At 56.0% G+C, this 19,144-nt stretch overlaps 1 protein-coding gene and 2 non-coding genes across 3 annotated transcripts; 2 read left to right on the top strand and 1 right to left on the bottom strand.

Annotated features, from left to right (window-relative positions):
* The first annotated feature begins 5,869 nt into the window (after positions 1-5,869).
* LOC140655621 (sodium/nucleoside cotransporter 1-like) lies at positions 5,870-19,048 on the top strand. Its single transcript, XM_072870363.1, has 18 exons — positions 5,870-5,924; positions 10,789-10,874; positions 10,947-11,044; positions 11,509-11,600; positions 12,040-12,229; positions 12,592-12,733; positions 13,534-13,647; positions 13,731-13,808; positions 14,177-14,257; positions 14,594-14,674; positions 14,805-14,930; positions 16,172-16,302; positions 16,510-16,678; positions 16,873-17,070; positions 17,536-17,617; positions 18,141-18,239; positions 18,720-18,831; positions 18,925-19,048. Exons 1-18 carry the CDS (start codon positions 5,870-5,872, stop codon positions 19,046-19,048), a joined length of 2,058 nt encoding a protein of 685 aa, XP_072726464.1.
* TRNAH-GUG (transfer RNA histidin (anticodon GUG)) lies at positions 7,433-7,504 on the top strand. Its single transcript has one exon. It is a non-coding gene; the product is annotated as a tRNA-His (tRNA).
* Positions 7,860-7,931, bottom strand: TRNAH-GUG (transfer RNA histidin (anticodon GUG)). Its single transcript has one exon. It is a non-coding gene; the product is annotated as a tRNA-His (tRNA).
* Positions 19,049-19,144: the final 96 nt, after the last annotated feature.

Raw genomic sequence — 19,144 nt, 5'->3', positions numbered from 1 at the left:
GGCTTTCTTGGAAAGAGCCAGCACGCACCTGAGGGTGATCCAGCTGAGAGAAGTCACCCACATTTCCACAAGCAGATCCTTTGATGACATGAGGTCAGTAGAGAAGTGACAAAATTTGCTAATAATATTGAATTATTCTGGATACTGCTGATGAATGCTAAGCATTGCAGGAGGTCTTTTAGAGGCTGAGCAACTTGGCAATAAAACGAGATGAAAGCCAGTATCATGGAAGTGACACGCATGGGGAAACCAAGCCCTGCCTCATGACTAAAGTGATGGGCTCTGGGACCGGGAGCTCTGACCGTCTGTGAAAACATCCCCTCAGCACTCAGCAGAGGTCAAAACTGCAAAACCTCTCCATCAAAACTGATAGGAAGGGTTAGGAAAAGGTAGAGATGACATCAGAGGTGCCACTATTCCCTGGTGAGTCCCAGCCTGTGTACAGTCTTGGTCCCCCCATCCCAATGATACAGCGGAGCTAGAAAATGCGCAGAGAAGGGCAACAGGATGATCAAAGGTTTCTGCACGTGGGGTGTGTGATGAACCAGGGCTCTTTGGCATAGGAAGGAGACAACAGGGGTCACAGGGCAGAGGTCTGTGTGGCTGGGGGAGGGTGAGGAGAGACTGGTAGATCAGGGATAAACTCAAGGAGGTGACCCAGCGCACAGCAGCCCTCCTTGCCATGGGCCGCTGCAGATGCTACGTGGTTTAGGAACAAGACCAGACAAATCCACAGAAAGAAATCCATCAAGCACTGGTAAATACAAAGACTGGCACAAGGAAACTTGCAAATATTTAGAGGCAGGGATCGCATCCAGGGGAAATGTTGCTACACACTTATACCAGGAGACCATCAAACACTGGGTAGTAGGTGAGACAGGCTGCTCTCGCCACAGCAGCTGCCCATGTGCAGGGATACTGCTCCCAGATATATCACACAGGCAGCATGCTTTCATTTGGGAAGCCATTCCCAAGCTGGAAGCGTCCCTCTTTCAGCAGCCCCTCTTCTGCACACCAAGCACATCCTCCACTGGTTGCTCCATAGCACTTAGGAGCCTGCAAGCTTCGTTCATCCCTTCCAGATATCCCAGCTCCCACCAGGCTGGAAGGAAACGGCACAGAGCAGTCATGCCTACCCATCCCAGCTCGCTGCCAGGGCAAGGAGCAGGCTGGCATGGAAAGGATGCTCTGCACAAGATGCTCTGCAGCCCCCTCTCACCCCAGCCTGCCGCAATGAGTTGCACAGGGGTGGCAAGGGCCAAAGACAAGCAATGTGTTGCGGGAAAGCAAGGAGGAACATGGAGAACATGGGCCCATACCAAGTCCCATATATGATGTGACACATTGCTCCTCCCAAGCATCACAAACTAGGACATTTCTGCATCAACACTCGCACGTGTGATGCAGACCCAGGCTTTATAAGTGCATTTAGGCCACTCGGACACTGTCTGTCCAGACATGCACGATATGCCCAAAGCATGTGTGTTTACCAAATGAAGCAAATTCTTGCAGACACTTTTTGCAGCTCCCCAAGCTTTCTCTCAAAATAAATCATTATGCAGTTGATAATATAATTGAAACCATGCTAATTGACCAAAAGAAGAGACAACTCACTGACAGACATCTGCCAGCTCAGAGCCAGATATATCGGTCATCACCTCAGCCACGCTGAGTACCTTTTCTGCCTCTGCTCTCAGCGCTGACAGCCCTCTGCATATCCATGACCCTGAGCGTCATAACTGCTTTATGGTGTGATCCGTTATTTCATTAACACTTGACGAGGTGTGGAGAGCCGTGGGCAACTTCATTTCCACAAATCCAGGCACAGCACCCTGGAAACAGACCAGCAAGAGAGCTGGGTGACAGATACGAGAAAAAAAATTACTTCAGGACTGACATGGAGTGTGAGAAAAGCCTCTTTCACCGACAAATGCCACGTATGGGTTTGAGGGAAATTTCCGAACAGCCACTATGTAAACTCTTTGGCGTTATTTTTTTTTTTCCGTAAAATCATTTTGTGTGGGCTCAAGCTCCAGAGAGCTGAAGGAGTACTTGGTGCCCACAGGCACAGGGGAGCCAAACCACAAGAGCTCTCTGCAGCTGCCTTTGGTATTTCCCCAGCAAAACCAGGCTCATGGCAGGGAAACCTCATCACAGATGCCGGCTTGGTGGCAACAGCTATATTATATCATGCAAATCTCATGGCCTCATCCAGCCACCCGCTTTCACACTCTGCCCGGCCAGGTTGACACTTTCAGGGTTCCAGCTGTAGCACAAATTCAACCCCTTCATTGCTGGCCCTCTGGTAGGGAGGGCAAGAAGGAACATCTGCATCCACGGGGTATTATTTGGGGGGCTTGACCCTGCAAGGGCACAGTGGTTTCCAGGTGGGATAAGATGCCTGAATGCCTCCTCTGGATGAACAAAGGAAGCGGGACCAGCTGGAAGAGCATGGATCTGAACTCGATAGCAAGCAGTAAAGTGGAATTGATTGGAGCCACTTGCACTCATCGATCTGAGGCAGAGCAAACTAAGGAGCTGGAGCATTTGCAGCTCAATCAGAGCAACGTGCTGGTTGGAGGCCTGTGCTCTGGGGCTGGTAGGGGACCTGTGTGCCCCAGGAAAGTGTTAACAGTGGGTTTGATTAATCCAGCTGCAATGGCCACGATCACACAGCTGAGTCCTTCTCCAGACAGACTCCCACTGGCTTTACATTGCCTAGGGGCTGTGAACCACCCCGGGGAACCACCCCTTATATCTCTTAATAGGGCTGTCATCAACCATCAGGAAGATGGGCACGGCAGACGAGTGAAACAGAGGCCATTTCCCCCACGCAGAGGGGAACAAGTGCTTTTGTGACCAACCCAGTCCTGTGTCTCCAAAAGGGCTGGGAAGCAGAAAATGAGGTTGAATTCAGAGGGGAGTGCAAGATCTGGAGAGGCAAGGGCCAGGCAGAATGCCTGGCAGCACGTGGCTGCCTGGTTTCTGCCCTCTCAGCATCACAAAGAGGGGTTAAGAGGTGGCTGTGTGCAGGCTATAAATCCCTGCTGCGGGAGGAGGCTCCCACTCATGGCGCAGAGTAAGAGCTCAGGCTGGCAGCTGGAACAAGGCAGGGCACACACAAAACGTGGCAGCATTTTTATATAGAGCGGTGGGGTGGCTGACTCTCCCCTGGGACGTTTTTATCACATCCCAACTCCAGCTGGATGCTGGACCCACAAGGAAAGGCTCAAGAGGCTCCTCCAGGCTTTGTGCTCCCCGGAGGTCGGACAGGACAATTTCGGTGAATCCCTGCTCCATACATTTTGGGGACCATTTTCCTGGCTCTCTGGACATTGGAGCCAGGCAAGGGGATCCCAAAACATGACAAAGCAGAAAATCAGTCTGTTGTAGCCTGTTTGCCTGCCCTGTATAGGCAGACTGGAAAATGCCCTTTGAAGCTTGAGCTTTAGAAGAACCAGGACCATCTCATGCACTGTTGTGGGCTCATAAAGCCTCTCAAGAGCATCACAGCCGAACATTCATGTCAAGAAATGCTTGATTACTTCTCCTTCAGTCCTTGGTGCACGTCTCATGAGCTAGAAGAGGATGGGGAGGTGGATGGTGGGGACAGAGCCATGTCAGGTTGCTTGCAACTGTCTCCTAGCTCAGATGTGCTGTCCTTCGCCCCAAATCCCACCTAAACCTTCACCTCCAAAATATTCCCAGCCACAGGACCCTTCCCTGGCCTGGCCTTGCTCCAGCATCCTGCACTGGCCCAGCAGTGCCTGTGGGTATGGGAATATGGGATACTGGGCTAGATGGTATAACTCAGTGGAGTCGCTGATTTCCTTAGGAAAGAAGGTGGGCTTTCGGCAGCAGAGCAAATTGCAAGCTGAATTTATGGCCTCTGAATACCCAGAGATGACAGTGCTGGCCTGTGTCAGTACACGGATTTCTATCACCAGTAAAACACGGAGTGCCTCCTTGCAGCACTGGCACCCGTCCTGCCTCCCTGGGCACCAGCACTGCTCCTGGGATTGTTCTAGGGATCTGAGACCAGAAGAGGAGGTGGTGGGGATCATTCTGCCTCCCATCAGCCTCCTTGAGATGGGAAAAAGAGGCCAGGGGCTGCTCCAGTGAGGGAACAGCTGGAGAGGCTGCTCAAGGGGCAGAGCAGCCAAGACAGCCGTGCAGTGATGAATTGCTCTTGTCCCTGTGCCAAGCTGGAAGATTTATATTTGTGCCACAGAGTGGCAACGTCTGGGCCCAGCAGCACTCTCTGCCTGGCTGCACCGGCATTTCAACATTGCAGGTACCTTTAAAACCCCGTTGAACACAACCCACAGGCATCAGAGGGCTTGGAGAAAAGCCACCAAGGGACAGAGAACTGCAGAGGAGCCTGTCGGAAGCAGCTGTCCGGCCCAGGTCCTGAGCAGAGCCCAAAGGGATCAGGTCATCCAGCAGAGAGACTGTCCCCTGATGCCCCCACAACCTCATCCATTTTCCTCCACACTGCCTGAACATGTCCTGGCAGTTCCAAACCATCCAGGCCAGACCAGCAGCATCCTGTGGACAAAATCACACAGCAAAGGGCTGTTGGGGCCCTGACAACCTGGCACGATTTCATTAGGAGCGGTCATATCCAAATCCTGTTGGGGAATGGGTAGGGAGCTGTGCTGGGACAGGGCCACCACCGCCAGTGATGCGTGGCAGCAGCTTCATGCCTCCTCTTCTGCACCCACCAGGCCCCTGCCACTTATCTCTGTGTCCACTCACCACCTCCCTGCTCACTTCCATGTTTGACTGACCCCTCCTTATCGCTGCAGCGTTTATCTCAGTCACGCCTGTTCCAGCAGTTGAGATCATTGTTATCCTGCTGGCTTCCCCTTCCAGAAACATCTGCTGAGTACCCAAAGCATGAGCCCCGCTGCCTCCTCCCTGCCCACAGAGGAGGCTGTGCTGTGCACACCATGTGGGCAACACCCAGCCATGCAAACGTGAGCCCTGCACCATGCGAGGCCAAGAATAGGGATCAAGACCATGGTGGACACCAGCCTCAGGGGTCCTGCTCTGCCTGCCCACGCAAGTGCCCGAGGAGGAATCCCCTGGTCGCTGCATGTGTTGCTGTAGGTTCTCCATCCCTGCTGGGCACAGGCGGCACGTCCTGCCAGAGGTGTTCCACATCTCCACACCGTCCCACCTTCTCCCTTGGGTGCTTCTTCCCCACCACGGCTGCCCTGATTCCAACACAGCAATTGTCCAGGGCTGTGCATGAGAGCAGGCCGGCATGGACCTGGGCTTGTTCTTTCACTGGTGACACAACCCAGCTCAGTGGAATTGTGTCACCACCAGCTCAGCATGGAGGAAGGCACAAGAGGCCAGGCACAGGGCAGCACAAGGACCTCTCCCCTCCACAGTCTTGTGCCTTGAGATTCAGAGGTTGTGGTGACCCCACCTCTACAGCTCAGCTGCCCCCTGTCCTGCAGATGTCTGGGTGGTCAGATCTCTCTCCATGGTGCAGCCAAGGGGCTGATGATGGTGTTAAACTTCCTGGGCATGGGAGGAGACACACGTATCTCCTACCAGTGATGCTGCACCCACTTTAGGTCCAGCATGAGGACACAGAGGGTGACAGGGTTGTCCACAGGTGAGCAAGAGCAGTGTCCCTGTGGCCAGGAGGGACAGACTGGGATCCTTGGAGGGCAGACAAGGGAGGGAGAAGGGAATCACTGGGGCAGGAGAGCAGTACCAAAAGCCACATGGACACCCAGGTCATTCAGTGATACCACCGAAGAGCCCCTCCTCCACCATCTCCTGGTCAGCCAGGTTTGATGTTGTGGCAAGCATCTCCCATTGCAAAGGTTCCCACCACCACTGAGGGACCAGCATGCACACCAGTGCCCACGGCAAGTCAACAGCGAAGAGGCTGAGGGAAGAAAGAGGTGAGCATAGACAAAGAGAGGACACAAAAGGCCATTCTGTCTTCACCACTGAGCTCTTTTGGGTTGGATACGAGCAAGATGAGGTCAGGGTTGCAGGAGTAATTACTTCACAGAGTATCAAGGTGCACAGGGCCTTCCTCTGGTGTGTCCCAAGCCTCAGCAAGACTCTTTTAGATTTAGGATTCACCACCTGCAGCATATATACAAGGACAGATGTGGTGCAGAGACATACCCCTGCCCAGCACAGGCAGCACAGCTGCAGGAGACCGCTGCCTCTTCCAGCACTCCCTCACATGCAGGCAAAACACGTAGGGGTGTGTATATATGATGCCGAGTGATGAGCCCGTTGTGCACACAGGAACAGAGGCTTCTGTGACCACCTGTTCCCCATGATGAAGCAAAAAGGTATGAGTCATCTGGGCCATCCAAGTGCCTTGAAGTGCCATAATTGCTCTAAAAATATTTTACACAAAGAAATCCTTTTGATCCCAGGTGTTTTGAATTCTTTGCATACCTGTGAAAATAAAAGAGCCTTTAATACTTGGAGCACTGTAAAAATCAGCAACAGTGGTGATGGCAAACAGTCATTAACTATTAATGTGTGTTTCACCAGGAAGAAACAGGAACGGCAGCACAGACTGATGCCTGCCACTGTTTTGGGCCATAAAGACAATTTCATTGTTAGTCCCTTGTCTTCCTCTCTGAGTCCGTAGGCACCACCCTGGTGTGCCGAGTTGTTAATCCTACGGTAAAGAGAAACTTTAGTCCCTGAGAAACACCCACGGCGTGATAGGTCGGATTACAGCTGGGCAGGGGTTGGGGCCAGGGTTAGGGACAGAGTGAGGGTTGGGATATGGGGCAGGATGAGGGGAGGAGTCGGGATAAGAGTTGGGTGGGGGTCAGGACTACACCTGGAAGCAGGGACAGGGTCAGGATCACAGTCTGGAGTCGGGCCAAGGCCAGAAAAGAAGGGATAGGGTTAGGAGTGGGATTAGAGAGGGTTAAAACCCGAGATAGAGGGGTTAGGCTTAGAATCAGGGTTAGATTCAGGGCTAGGGTCAGGGAAGGAGGTAAGACAGGTTTAGAGGTGGGAGAGAGTCGGGGTTTAGGGTCAGGGTCAGGCCAGGCTGTGGGGTGTGAAGAGAACCAGAGTCACGGCCCGGGCTAGGGTCCAGGTGGGGACCAGAAGCCGGGTTCGGGGGGCGGGCCCGTGCGGGGCCGCGAGGCGGGGCCAAAGCGGGGGTCCCGATTAGGGGGGCAGGGGCAGGGTTGGGCCGCCGGCCTGGCTGAACCCCGCGGGGCCCCTCCCCGCCGCGCAGGCGCACACAGCCCAGCCGTGAGGGGGGAGGGGGGGAGAGAGAGAATCCGCCATTCACCCCACATCGCCATGGAGACATTGCACAGCGAGGGCGGAGCGCGAACCTGCGTGTCCCACTCCGCGACGCGAGTTCAGCTTCGTCACCCCTAAGAGCCTTGCGCCGACGTGAGCTACAGAGCCCCAGTAGCGCGCCGTGATCGTATAGTGGTTAGTACTCTGCGTTGTGGCCGCAGCAACCTCGGTTCGAATCCGAGTCACGGCATCGTCCTGGCGATACCACGGCATAGGGGCTGTGCTTTTTCCGACGCCGTCCTTATTTTTATTTTTTTAATTTTTTATTTTTTATTTTTTAAAAATGTATTTTAATTTTTTTTGTTTTAATTTTTATTTTATTTGAATTTCCCGTTGCGCAGTTACTTATCCCTCGCCGCCCTGCAAAGTCCCCAGGCTGGGCGGGCACGGCACGGCCCCGCAGCACCGCGCCCCGCCAGGAGCCGGGGAAAAAAAATGTTAAATATCGGCGCGACGTGAAAAAAAAGTGAAGATTAATGAAGTGGTCAAAGAGGGAAAACCGAAAAGACCAGGCCGGCCCCTTTGCCGTGTTACCGCCGGAGCGATGCCGTGACTCGGATTCGAACCGAGGTTGCTGCGGCCACAACGCAGAGTACTAACCACTATACGATCACGGCGCGCTACTGGGGCTCTGCAAGTTAATTTCGGCGCAGCGGCTCTTAGTGGTGATGACGCTGAGCTCGGGGTGCGGGCTGGGGCTGTACTTCCGCGCGCGGGCCGCGCGCGGAGCTGGGGCACGGTGCTTGCATGTGTGTTCTGCGCTGGCAGGTGCGGCGCTGAGTTTGCCCGAGCACCTGGTGAGTGTGTGAGCAGTGCCCGGGCTGTATACATCCCACAGGTGTTTGCACAAGTAGCCCACGAGTGTTGCAGCAGGCTGGGGGAGCCTTGCACAGGCGGGGAGGAGTTTACACCAGCGTTGCACAAGCCACGTTCAGGGTTTTACTCCTTGTCATCCACACACTGACTTGTGCGAGCAGGTGCTGAGCGCCCTCACACCACACCAACCCCAAATTTAGACAGCTTTGGCAACAGGACTGGACAAAATCCACAGGCAGAAGGTTTTGCTCTTGTGCGCTGGGGAACTGGCACAGGCAACATTTGCATAGGGGCACCGTGTGGCACGTGGACACCCCGAGCATCCCGTGGGGTCATTAATCGGCGGTCTCTGAACCGATTCCTGCAAATCCCTGGTGTTGGCATCACATTGCTTCACCACTCCCTGTGCAAAGAAAAAGCAGGGAGATACCAGCTGGGTGCACACACGTGGGGATGGGACTCCCGCTGTCCTGCATGAGAAAATGGTTTCCAACACACACTGGTGGGCAGTGTTTTAGCTGGCTGCAGCCCTGTCCATCCTAGGCTGCTCAGGGACCGGGTGACACGACTGCACCGCTGCATCTTTGGAGGCCACGTGTACCCAGCTCTTTTCCTGGGAAGCATTTCCTGGGGCGGGGTAAAGGTTGGATTTCTGCTTTTAATATCTTCCCTCAAGGCTCGTTTCACCTGGGGGTGAAATTATCCTGGGCAACCTTTTTTGGGCGGCACGGTGCCCTGCATGGCTGCCCCGCTGGGCTCCCCCGCACGCCCTCATGGGCGCCCGGGCGCCCAGGCGAGAGCCCCGGGAGGAGCGGGGGTGGCCCTAGCCCCGCAGCGCCCAGCCCAGCTCTTTGGACCGAGCTGTTAATCGCTAACCGGGGCGCGGGGCCGGGAGCTGCTCAGCCGTGGGGCTGGCGGGTGAGCGCGGGGGGCTAGCGGGCGCCAGGGCAGGGGGGAGCCGTGGGGCACGGGGAGGGTGTGAGGCTGTGGGGGGCATGAGGGCGTGGGGCATGAGGACATGGAGGGGTGTGAGGACGTGGGGTGCAGGGACACAGTGGGGAGGGCAGGGGGGCATGCGGCCACACTGCACCACGAGGCCGTGAGGGTCCACAGGGGACAGGAGGGCGCGGGGGGCACAGGCACGGCATGAGGACATGGGGCGTGATGGGGAGAGAGGGCACGTGGGGGGCACCCACCTGCTGCCCCACTGATTGGCTGCCTGTCCACATGGCCCGACCCCCGATGGGGAGGGCAGCCAATGAGGCTTCACCAAAACAAAAGGTAGATGAGCCACATTGGGGGGTGGCACTGGGGGGGTCATGGAGGTGGCATCAGCCATGGGGCCCTGGAGGACACTGAGCCTGGAGGGGATGGGGAGAGCTGGGAGCCCTGGGTGGGGGTCCCAGGGCCCTGGAAGGTCCTGGAGAGGTCCCTGAGTGCTGGGGGTGCTGGAGGGGTCACTGAGCATAGAGGGGTCCTGGGGGGTGTCCCTGAAATGGTGGTGGGCCTGGGGAGGGGGGATCCTCCTGATCTCTGCCAGGGTCCTGATGAGGGGTCCCTGAGCCCTGGGGGGCACTAGGGGTGCTGGAGGCTCTGGAGGAGGTCTGGGGTCCTGGGTTCCTACCATGGCCCTGGGTCCTGCCCTGCTGCTGAGGACCCATGAACCCAGGGACACACTGGGGGCCAGCATGCCTCAGTGGTCCCCCTTGGTGGCCCCACTGGCCTGTGGAGCCTACCGCCACCTTCAGCTGCCATGAGGTCCCACGTTGAGGGGGATGTTCTCCAAAACTCCTCACCTCCACTTGTTTCGTTTGAGGCTGGGTTGCTCCCTTCAGTGGACCCTAATTCTCACACTGTGGGAAGCAGGCAACAACCCTGCTATCTCCACCTTCATGCAGACCTCTACAACTCTCCTCCAAAGCAAGGACAACTCCTCACTCCCTCTGTTCTCATGCAGAAGTGCTCCTGCAGTTGATCACTGCCTTCTCTGTGACTTCTCTGCTCTTCCTTCATCCTGCTCCAGACAGATGAACCGGGAGGGTGTACAAATGGCATGCTCCAAGCGTTCCTGCCCTGGCATAGCACTAGTTCTTCTGGCTTTGCTGGACCAGTTCTCCCAGTATGATCCTCCTTTAGAACCAGTCCCCATGCAAACTACCACTTACTCTGACCCATTGCTCCTGCATTGTACTAGTTATCAACATTAAAGGGCCTTCTTTCTTATCTTACTCGGTTGCACCAAGAGCTCTCAATGAGGCATGCAGCCAGATTTATTTTTTGCAAAATCCCACTTGCAAAGGGGCTCACAGAGGCCACTGGCCACTGCCACCAACTTGGAGGACGAGTACCATCTCTCCCTCCTGCATCTAATCCTCTCCTGTAATTCCTTGGAAGCAGGAAGAGCAAAGACCTTCCCAGAGTTACAGGAGAATGAGGAAGTCAGCACACCAGCCCCACAGCTTGAGGATGCCATGGGATGGTCTCTTGATGTGCTCATGCAGGAACCGCTCTGAATCCCTAGCGCAAAGGGTGTTCTCATCTTGGAGACCCAAAATTGAAAATCGGGGTTGGACATTCGTCCTTCCCAGAGCTGATCCTGTCTTTCTCTCCCCAGCCAGCATTGGTACCTCACAGTGCTGTTTCTCTAATGCATTGAAGCTGCGGCACTTCTGGAGATGGAAGAAAACCAGATAGCCCTGGACAACCTTGAGAAGGGTGCAGATAACCCAGCTTTCAGCTCTGTGGTAAGTGCCCCTTTCCCCTCCTGTCAGGGTACAGGAGCTGCTCAGGGTGCTCCAGCTAATTATGTTTTCCAGGGGGAGGAGAGACTCTATGAGGAATGTGATGGTCCATGTGGTGAGAGCAAAGAGGAGAGGAGAGGAGAAGGGAAAAGGAGATTCTCCTCCTACTGCAGGTAGGATAACTCATGGAGATGCATATATGTAGGGTATTTCCAGTGGTCATAGCAAGTCTGCAATCCTTCGGCCAGCAATTCTCCTGGAGCCAAACCTGATCTGGGAGCAGAGTAGGGTGGTATTGACCACATAGGGGAGACAGTGCCTGATGGCTCCGTATGGCTTTGTAGGGTGGCAGTGGCAGGTCTCTGTCCCCATAGCATCCACCCAGAGCAAGCCTCCACTTGCCCAGGATGTTGGGGTGTGTGGTCGGGTCTCCTCTGCCATAATGGGCCAGCTCACTCCTCCTGGGAGCGGGCAGCAGAAGCTGCTAGATGCCATGGCACACCTATACCACCGTGCTGCTGCCGCAAGCACCCTCTGGGAGGCATGATCATGACCTGGCTCCATTGAGTTGGGTTGGGTTGATCTTCAGGATCCATCTTCTGCTCCTCTCACATCTCTGGCATGTGACTCTCCCCAGGAAGGCCCTGCAGCCAGCAGCCAAGGCAAAGCGCTTCTGCAAGGCTCATGCCAAGGTGTTAAGAAAGGTCATCCTGGGGCTCCTTGGAGTAGGTGAGGACTTCCTGGCACTGAGACCCCATCTCCACATCCCTTTGGCTGGCCATGCCCCCAGCCTCCAAGCACTGGGCATGGCCACCTGTGTGGAGGTTGTATCTGCTCTCACCAGCCCCACTGCCTGCCCCCTCCTCACCCCCCCACTCCTGTCCATGAGGGCATCTCACTGTCCTCCCCTTTCTCCACCTACCCAAAGGGTTTGCTATGCCTCTTCTGCTCACTCCATGTGCCCCCAGACAGCCAAGGTGCTGTCACCAGTGACCCTGGCTGCTGGGGTGGTGCTCCCTAAGTCCTCCTCACACACAGATGGGAGCCTCAAGCATGGCCAGGGAAGGACATTTGGAGGAAATGAACCTCATTGGTGGCTCTGGTTAGTGTTATGAATCCATGATCCTATGGCCCTGATGTTTCTGACCCCACAATGTGCCTTCTCCAGCCTACCTGTGCTACTTTATTGTGGCCTGTTGGCTCAACTTCCAGCGAGCCCTTGCCTTGGTTGTCATGACTGCTGTGGTTGTCTTCTTCATCTGCTGGAGCCTCTTCAAGAAGCACTGTGGGGCAAAGGTATTGCTGCTCCTCAGCCCCATTTGGAAATGCTTCCAAAACTCCTGGCTGTGGCTGAAATGGTGAGTCAGGAAAAGGCAGAGCCAGATCCCTCCCAGCACCTGGGTCCCCTTGCTGCCTGGCTGCCCTGCCAGCGTGACCAACAGCCAGTGGCGTTGGTCACATGCCCTAGTGCCATGCAGGCACCTCATGATGAGGCATGGCCCAGCCTGGGGACCACTTAAAAGCCACGGCAGAAACATCTTGCTACTCTACCTCAGTAGCATGATGGCTATTCACACCCCTCATTTGTGTCCGAGCCCCAGGTTTCTTCAGATGCATGGACCTTACAGTGGCATCTCCCACACAATTAGCTCCCGCCCTTCGTGAGCTGCTCTCCCCATGGGGACATCCTCTCTGTGACAGTCTGGGATTTCCTTTGCAGGCTGCTGTGGGTGGCCCTCCTGGGAGGCCTGATCACGTGGCTGGCTTTGGACACCTCCAGAAATCCAGAGCAGCTCATCTCATTAGCTGGCTTCTGCTTTTTGGTGCTGTTCCTGTTTGCTTGCTCCAAGCACCATGGCGCAGTATGTGTTTCAGTTGTGGCTTGGACATTAGTCCCCTTGCAGGATGTGGCCACCCAGCACTGGGGAACAAGTGCTTCCTTCCCACTGTCATCTCCTGATGGCTCATCGCTGGAGCTCCCTGGAGGAAGCAGAAGCCCAGCAGGGCTCCTGGGCAGAGCTGGGCACAGCCTGGGGAGCCGAGCTGGTTGGGTGGATGGAGCCCCAAAGCCACCTCACTGCTCTCCTTCCCGCTGCTCTCCTTCCCACTGCTCAACACAGGGCTCCCCCACGGTGTCTCTATCCTGTTTTCCAGCATGTCCCTCATAGTGGGTTAGACCCAGAGACCCAGCACCAGACCCATGCCTGAGCTTCAGGTGCCTGTGGGTGAAGGGTGGGCTTGAGCTTTGGGTGCCCTGGGCGACTTGGGCAGAAGTGATTGAAGTCCCAGTGGCTTCCAACCCAACCTGCTTCAATGTTTTGGGGAATCCCTCCATAAGCCTTCTCCAAAGTGTTAAGTTTTGATCTAGTGGGTCTGTACTAGCAGTCAAACCATCAGAAGGCTCTGTGCTTATCTCCTCCTGGGTAAGCCTGGCAGGTTATGTTCCACCAGCCAGTTCCTGAGTCCCACCAACTCATCTTCCTCTATCACCAACCTATGTTTGTGGGTTTCTGTGACACTTTATTAGTATCCCCATGACCCTTACCCAGGGCACAGTGTAATAATGTTTGCTATGTGCAGCTGTCGAAGGGGCAGGAAGCCAGAGAGGGAAGTCTGTAGGCTTTGCTAACATCTCAGTCCCTGTTCTGCTCTTGGTCCCCAGGTGTCCTGGAGAGCCGTTTTCTGGGGTCTTGGCTTGGAGTTCTTATTTGGACTCTTTGTCCTCCGAACAACCCCTGGTGTCCAAGCTTTCCAGTGGCTGGGTGACCAGATCCAGGTACTGCATCTGCTCACCCCATCCTGTGCTTGTGCACTCCATGTAGCCCCTCTAGTCCTACCATGTAACTTCTCCACTTGCAGTTCTTCCTGGGCTACACCACAGCTGGCTCCAGCTTTGTCTTTGGGAACACACTCATTGAAGAAGTCTTTGCCTTTCAGGTCAGCTTGGGGAATGGGGAGGGAGAAGCAGAGCCTGATTTTCTTCTGGTCTGGTTGCTTTGCTGGGTCCTGGAGAGCACAGAGCTAAATGCAGCCAGGTTTGCTGCAGCAGAGCTCAACTAGCTCAAGGATGGGTCTCCTTCAGCTTCGTACCCACCTGTGGACCTCATCAGTGCCATGGTGGATTTGCACCGGTTCCTGTCCCTCCTGCCAGCCTGGCCCAGTGTTGTGGCACCCCAGTAGTGTGGGCTGGCTATGCAATACCATGCCATGCCCAGCTCATGGGACAGAGGGGCTTGGTCCCCAAGTGTACTTAGATGTGTTGCTCAGCTGCCTTTTAACCCTGCACCCTGGTGCCTTGCCTGCAGACTCTGCCCATAGTCGTTTTCTTCAGTTGTGTCATGTCCATCCTCTACTACCTCGGCATCATGCAGTGGCTCATTGTCAAGGTAAGAACTCACATCTGGCTCTGGGATGGTGGTGGAAAGGAGAAGAACCTGGTCGGTTTTCTGACTACTATGATCAGCTGAGGGATGTCCCAAGAAAATTGGCATGGTACTAATTTGGGGTGATTTGTCCTCCGTAAAAGAATAGACACAAACCCTCTCTTTCTTGCGTGTCCTCCTAAGAAAGCCCAACCCTGGAGTTGATGCTGCTATCTGGTCTGTGGGCGCTTCCCAAGATCACCTCTGTGCAGCTTGAGGGCCAAACAGTACCCTGCTTCATGGGGTGGGTGGCAGGGTGCCAGGAGCCTTTGAGAACATGGTGGCTTCATCTTTCCCCAGATCTCCTGGCTGCTTCAGGTCTCGATGGGCACTACTCCCACTGAGACCTTGAGTGTGGCAGGGAACATTTTCGTGGGACAGGTAAGGTCTTGGGCAGGAGATCCAGCTCCTCAGCCCTTGCAGCTGAGCCTGCCCTGGAGGAAGGGTCTTCTCCCTTCCCAGGAGACCTGCGGCCCTGCATGGCCCTGAGACAGGATTTTCTGTCTCACAGACCGAAGCCCCGCTCCTCATCCGCCCATACCTTGCAGACATGACCCATTCAGAAATCCACGCTGTGATGACTGGTGGCTTTTCAACCATTGCAGGCAGCGTGATGGGTGCCTACATATCCTTTGGGGTGAGTGCATGAGCAGATGTATGCCACATGCTCCCTGCTATGGAGTCCTGACACACAAGAACTTCCCTGCACTTGTGGGTGGGAGAAGACACCCAGCAGGTGCCCCATGGTCCCCTTCCATAAGCAGGATGAGGGCAGGGTGCCTCCATGTCCAGCCTCACCTTCACTGGCCTGGCCAAAACCCCGGAGCCCAGCCAGGTAGAAGGCACTGCTGTGGGACCCTCACTGCATGTCCTTGCACAGTAAGCAGGGCAAATCTCACTGAATCACAGGATAATTTAGTCTGGAAGAACCCTCTGGAGGTCTCTGATCCACCCTCCTGCCCAAATGAGGTGATGGCATAGCCCAAGGGGATGCCCAGGGCCTTGTCGACGTTGGTGATGAACATCCCCGTGGATGGAGATCTCCCCCCACCTCTCTGGTCCACCCCACAGGTGCCTTGGTCACGGGGAACAATTTTTTCCTTATATCCAACTGGAATTTCCCCACTGAAACTGATGCCATTGGTGCCTTTCACTGGGCACCTCTGAGCAGTGTCTTCCCTCCAACGCCCTTTTAAGTAGTTGGGAACAGCAACTACACCCCCCCCCAGCCCTCTTTTCTCCCAGCCAAACAAGCTCCGCTCCTCCAGCATCACCTTGGCGGTCCTGTGCCCTGACCCCCCCCAGGGATGCCCTCTCCAGTTCATCAGTGTCTCAGCCCTGGACACAGTGTCCAGATATGGCCTCATCAGTGTTCTGTAATGGGGAATAAACCTTACCCTCGACCTGCTGGCTGAGCTCCTGCTATTTAAACATTAATTAGTCTCCTTAAACGGGGAGCCAAGGGTGAAAGGTTAGAGAAATGAAACATTGCCACTCAGCAGGCAGGGGAGGGGTGAGACTGGGAGCTTGCCTCTTCGTCAGCGGGTAGAAGTTCACAATGATGTTGCACAACCTATTGCTCTGATACCGATAAAAAGGGACAAGGAAGGGACAAGAATCATCATGATTAGGTCAAACAGCAGGAGAGATTAAGATCTCCGAGGCCGTGATTGCTGCAGCTCCAGCAATGCCTCCATTCAGGCAAGCTGCCCTACATGCCATGGCCACCTGAGATGGCACCCTGAGCAAACGGAGAGCCGTGAACTGCTCTGAGCGTTGCTGGCTGATGCCAGCCACATGCTGGGGTGCCCTGGGGTGGCACATCACGGGGCGCAGCCTTGCACGGAGGTGCCTAAGCCCACGGTCTGCACATTGCAGATAGATGCAGCATCACTGATCGCAGCCTCCGTGATGGCTGCGCCCTGCGCCCTTGCCATGTCCAAACTCGTCTACCCTGAAGTGGAAGAGTCCAAGTTCAAGGGCAAAGCAAGCATCCACCTCTCCAGTGGGTGAGTGTGAGGAGAGGGATGGTGGAGTGGGGCTGCATGTGTCCTGCTAGTGCAGGGAAGCCGTGGGGGCAATTTGGGGGCACAAGTGGTCATTGCGGGTGGCCCGAGGCTGGGAGAGCCTGTGGTGTGGACATCCACGGAGTGAGAGCTGACCTTGCGCAGCGGATGCCTGGCCACATAAGCCTATTGCGGTCTTTTTCCATGCAGGGAAGAGCAGAACATCCTGGAAGCTGCAAGCAATGGGGCTGCCACCTCTGTGGGGCTCGTGGCCAACATTGCAGCCAACCTCATTGCCTTCTTGGCGGTGCTGGAGTTCATCAATGCTGCCCTGTGCTGGTTCGGAGAGATGGTAGACATCGAGGGACTCTCTTTCCAGGTATCCGCAAGGGCAACCCCATGGTCTGGGCTGCCAGATCCTGCATCCCCCACTCATCCCCACCTTTGCCCACCACCTCAGTAGGCTGCCGAGACCCTTGCTGGGTGTTTGGCAAATGCTGGCAGCGGTGTCCAAGCCGGGGGCTGTGCAGATGGTCAGCTCTGAGTTGCTCCCTTCTGGGATGCTTTTCCCAGGTGATCTGCTCCTACGTCCTCATGCCCATGGCCTTTCTCATGGGGGCAGACTGGGCAGACTCACCGCTGGTGGCTGAGCTCTTGGGGATCAAGATCTTCCTGAATGAGTTTGTGGCGTACCAGCAGCTGGCCACGTACAAGAAGAACCGTCTGTCAGGCCTGGAGGAGTGGGACGGGAGCCGGAAACAGTGGATATCTGTGAGGGGCACCTGTCACTCTGCCAGGCACAGGGCAGGGATGGAGCCAGCTGAAATGGGGCATGGGACCTGACCAGGCAGATGGGTGGTGGGCAGGCAGGGGGACGATGGTGTTGGGGGTGGGAGGGTACCTATGGCCAACTAGACTTGGATGTTCACTAACTGCTGGGTACGGGGTCATCCTGAATGAGTCAGTGAAGCCCTTTCCCATTTACCCTGCTCCTTGTTGGGGCAGATCATGGTGTTACAGGGCTCCCTGTTCCTCCAGCCCAGCCTCTCCCAGGGGCAGGCTGCCTATCACCTGCATCCTCACTCCCAAAAACAGCTGAAGGAGAAAGGATTGGGGTGGAGGACTTATCTCCATCATGTCTGGCTGGGCTGGGAGCTATGACATGGTGCTCAGCTCTGGGTGCTCTGGGGCTGCTCCTGGGCAGAGGTGACCATCCCCTGCTGCTGTGCCCTCCAGGAGCGAGCTGAAAGCATTGCCACCTTTGCACTCTGCGGATTTGCCAACCTCAGCTCCATCGGGATCATGCTGGGAGGCCTGGGTGAGTGTGACCTGCGTCCTGGGTGCCTGGGCACGATGCAGGGGGATCCTAAGCCCAGGAAGCAAGGGCTCATCTCGGGCAGGAGGAATTTGCTGCCCTCAAGCCTCCATGTTTGGTCTCTGCCAGTACACAGATAAACAGGATCTGCATGAGGTGATAGGGATGATTTTGCACTGCACCCATGGGCAAGAGCACATGCATGTCCCACAAACCCAGGTGCCACCCAGCCATGAGGCAAAGAGCAGAGACTCCAGTGCTGAGAGCACCGAGGGCTCTGGTTGATCACCCATGGGTGCAGGGTGGGCACAGTACTCTGCCAGTACCAACCGCTGCCAGGACGGGCAGACAGCGTGCTGGGTGCTGGCTGGGATCACCATGTCCCCCAGACACCAGGGGTTGGGTTGGCAGGGCACTGTGTGGCAGAGCCAGCTGGGGACCTGGGACACATCCCTGTCTGTCCCCAGCCCGGGGTACAGCTGGAGCAAATATCTGACTCGCCCCGGTCTCTGCTTTGCCCCCGCAGCCTCCATGGTACCCCAGCGCAAGGGTGACTTAGCCTCCATTGTGCTGCGAGCCCTGCTCACCGGCATCTGTGTCTCCATGCTCAATGCCTGCCTGGCAGGTAGGTCCCTGCCCACTGCCAGCGGGGCCAGAAAGAATCGGGGAGGAACAGGCAAAGGGCTGAAGATCCCTATAAACACAGGTGCAGGGGTGCAGACGGCTGACCTGTCCTCCCCATGGCTCTGCAGGGCCTCTAAACCCTCTGCTCTCCCCTCATGGCTTTGCCAGGGGCTGCCCAAGCCCAGTAGCTCTGCTGGGGCCCCTCATCCTCATCTGGGCTGGGACGGGGACATTTCAAGAGCAGCTTTTGGGGCACTGCAAGGAGTTCCCTGGGGTCACTGCTGCAACTGTCTCGGGGGTGAGGTGGGACACTGCATGGGACCTGCAAGCACAGTCCCAGGTACAGAATTTGCAAGCAAGCATAGTTGGGGTATGGGATTTGCGAGCACGGTTGGGATACAGGATTAGCAAGCATGCTTGGGGTATGGGAGTTGCATGCATGGTCCCTCAAGAGCCCCAAACAGGTGACCTTGTCCCCCAGGTCTCCTTCACGTGCCAACGGAGGTGGGCGACTGTGTGACCTTCCTCATCACCGCCAACTTCAGCTCTACTAACTACACCATGTACACATGCTGCAAGCAGCTCTTTGCCAGGTGGGTGTGAAGGACCCCAGAGCCATATGGTCCTGCCCCGGGACTCAGGTGGTGGGGCAGCAGCTTGTCCTTACCATGCTTCTCTCCTTCCAGCTCGGTGCTCGAGAACAGGACACTCTCCTTCACAGGAGCCTGGGCGAGCCTGGCGGAGAGTGTGCTGTGCCTGACACAGTGCTGCGGGCACTACAACCACACGTCCTGCATGGGGACAACCTAGAAACGTGCAGGCAGCTGCCCACTCCAGGGGCGAGAGCCTGGGAGCACCAGGGTCTGCAAGGCCTGGCCCCAAAAGTAAAAAAAAACCCAGCAGAAA

Source organism: Ciconia boyciana, chromosome 8 (assembly GCF_034638445.1).
Source record: "Ciconia boyciana chromosome 8, ASM3463844v1, whole genome shotgun sequence".
NCBI lineage: Eukaryota > Metazoa > Chordata > Aves > Ciconiiformes > Ciconiidae > Ciconia > Ciconia boyciana.
Note: the sequence above shows the minus strand (reverse complement) of the source record. Positions and strands in the feature narration are given on the sequence as shown.

Coding starts and splice junctions, on each gene's coding strand:
- LOC140655621 (XM_072870363.1), top strand. CDS start 5,870: ATGCACACCAGTGCCCACGGCAAGTCAACAGCGAAGAGGCTGAGGGAA. Junction 13,809..14,176: donor AAGAAGTCTTTGCCTTTCAG/GTCAGCTTGGGG, acceptor CCTTGCCTGCAG/ACTCTGCCCATAGTCGTTTT. Junction 18,832..18,924: donor TGCAAGCAGCTCTTTGCCAG/GTGGGTGTGAAG, acceptor CTCTCCTTCCAG/CTCGGTGCTCGAGAACAGGA.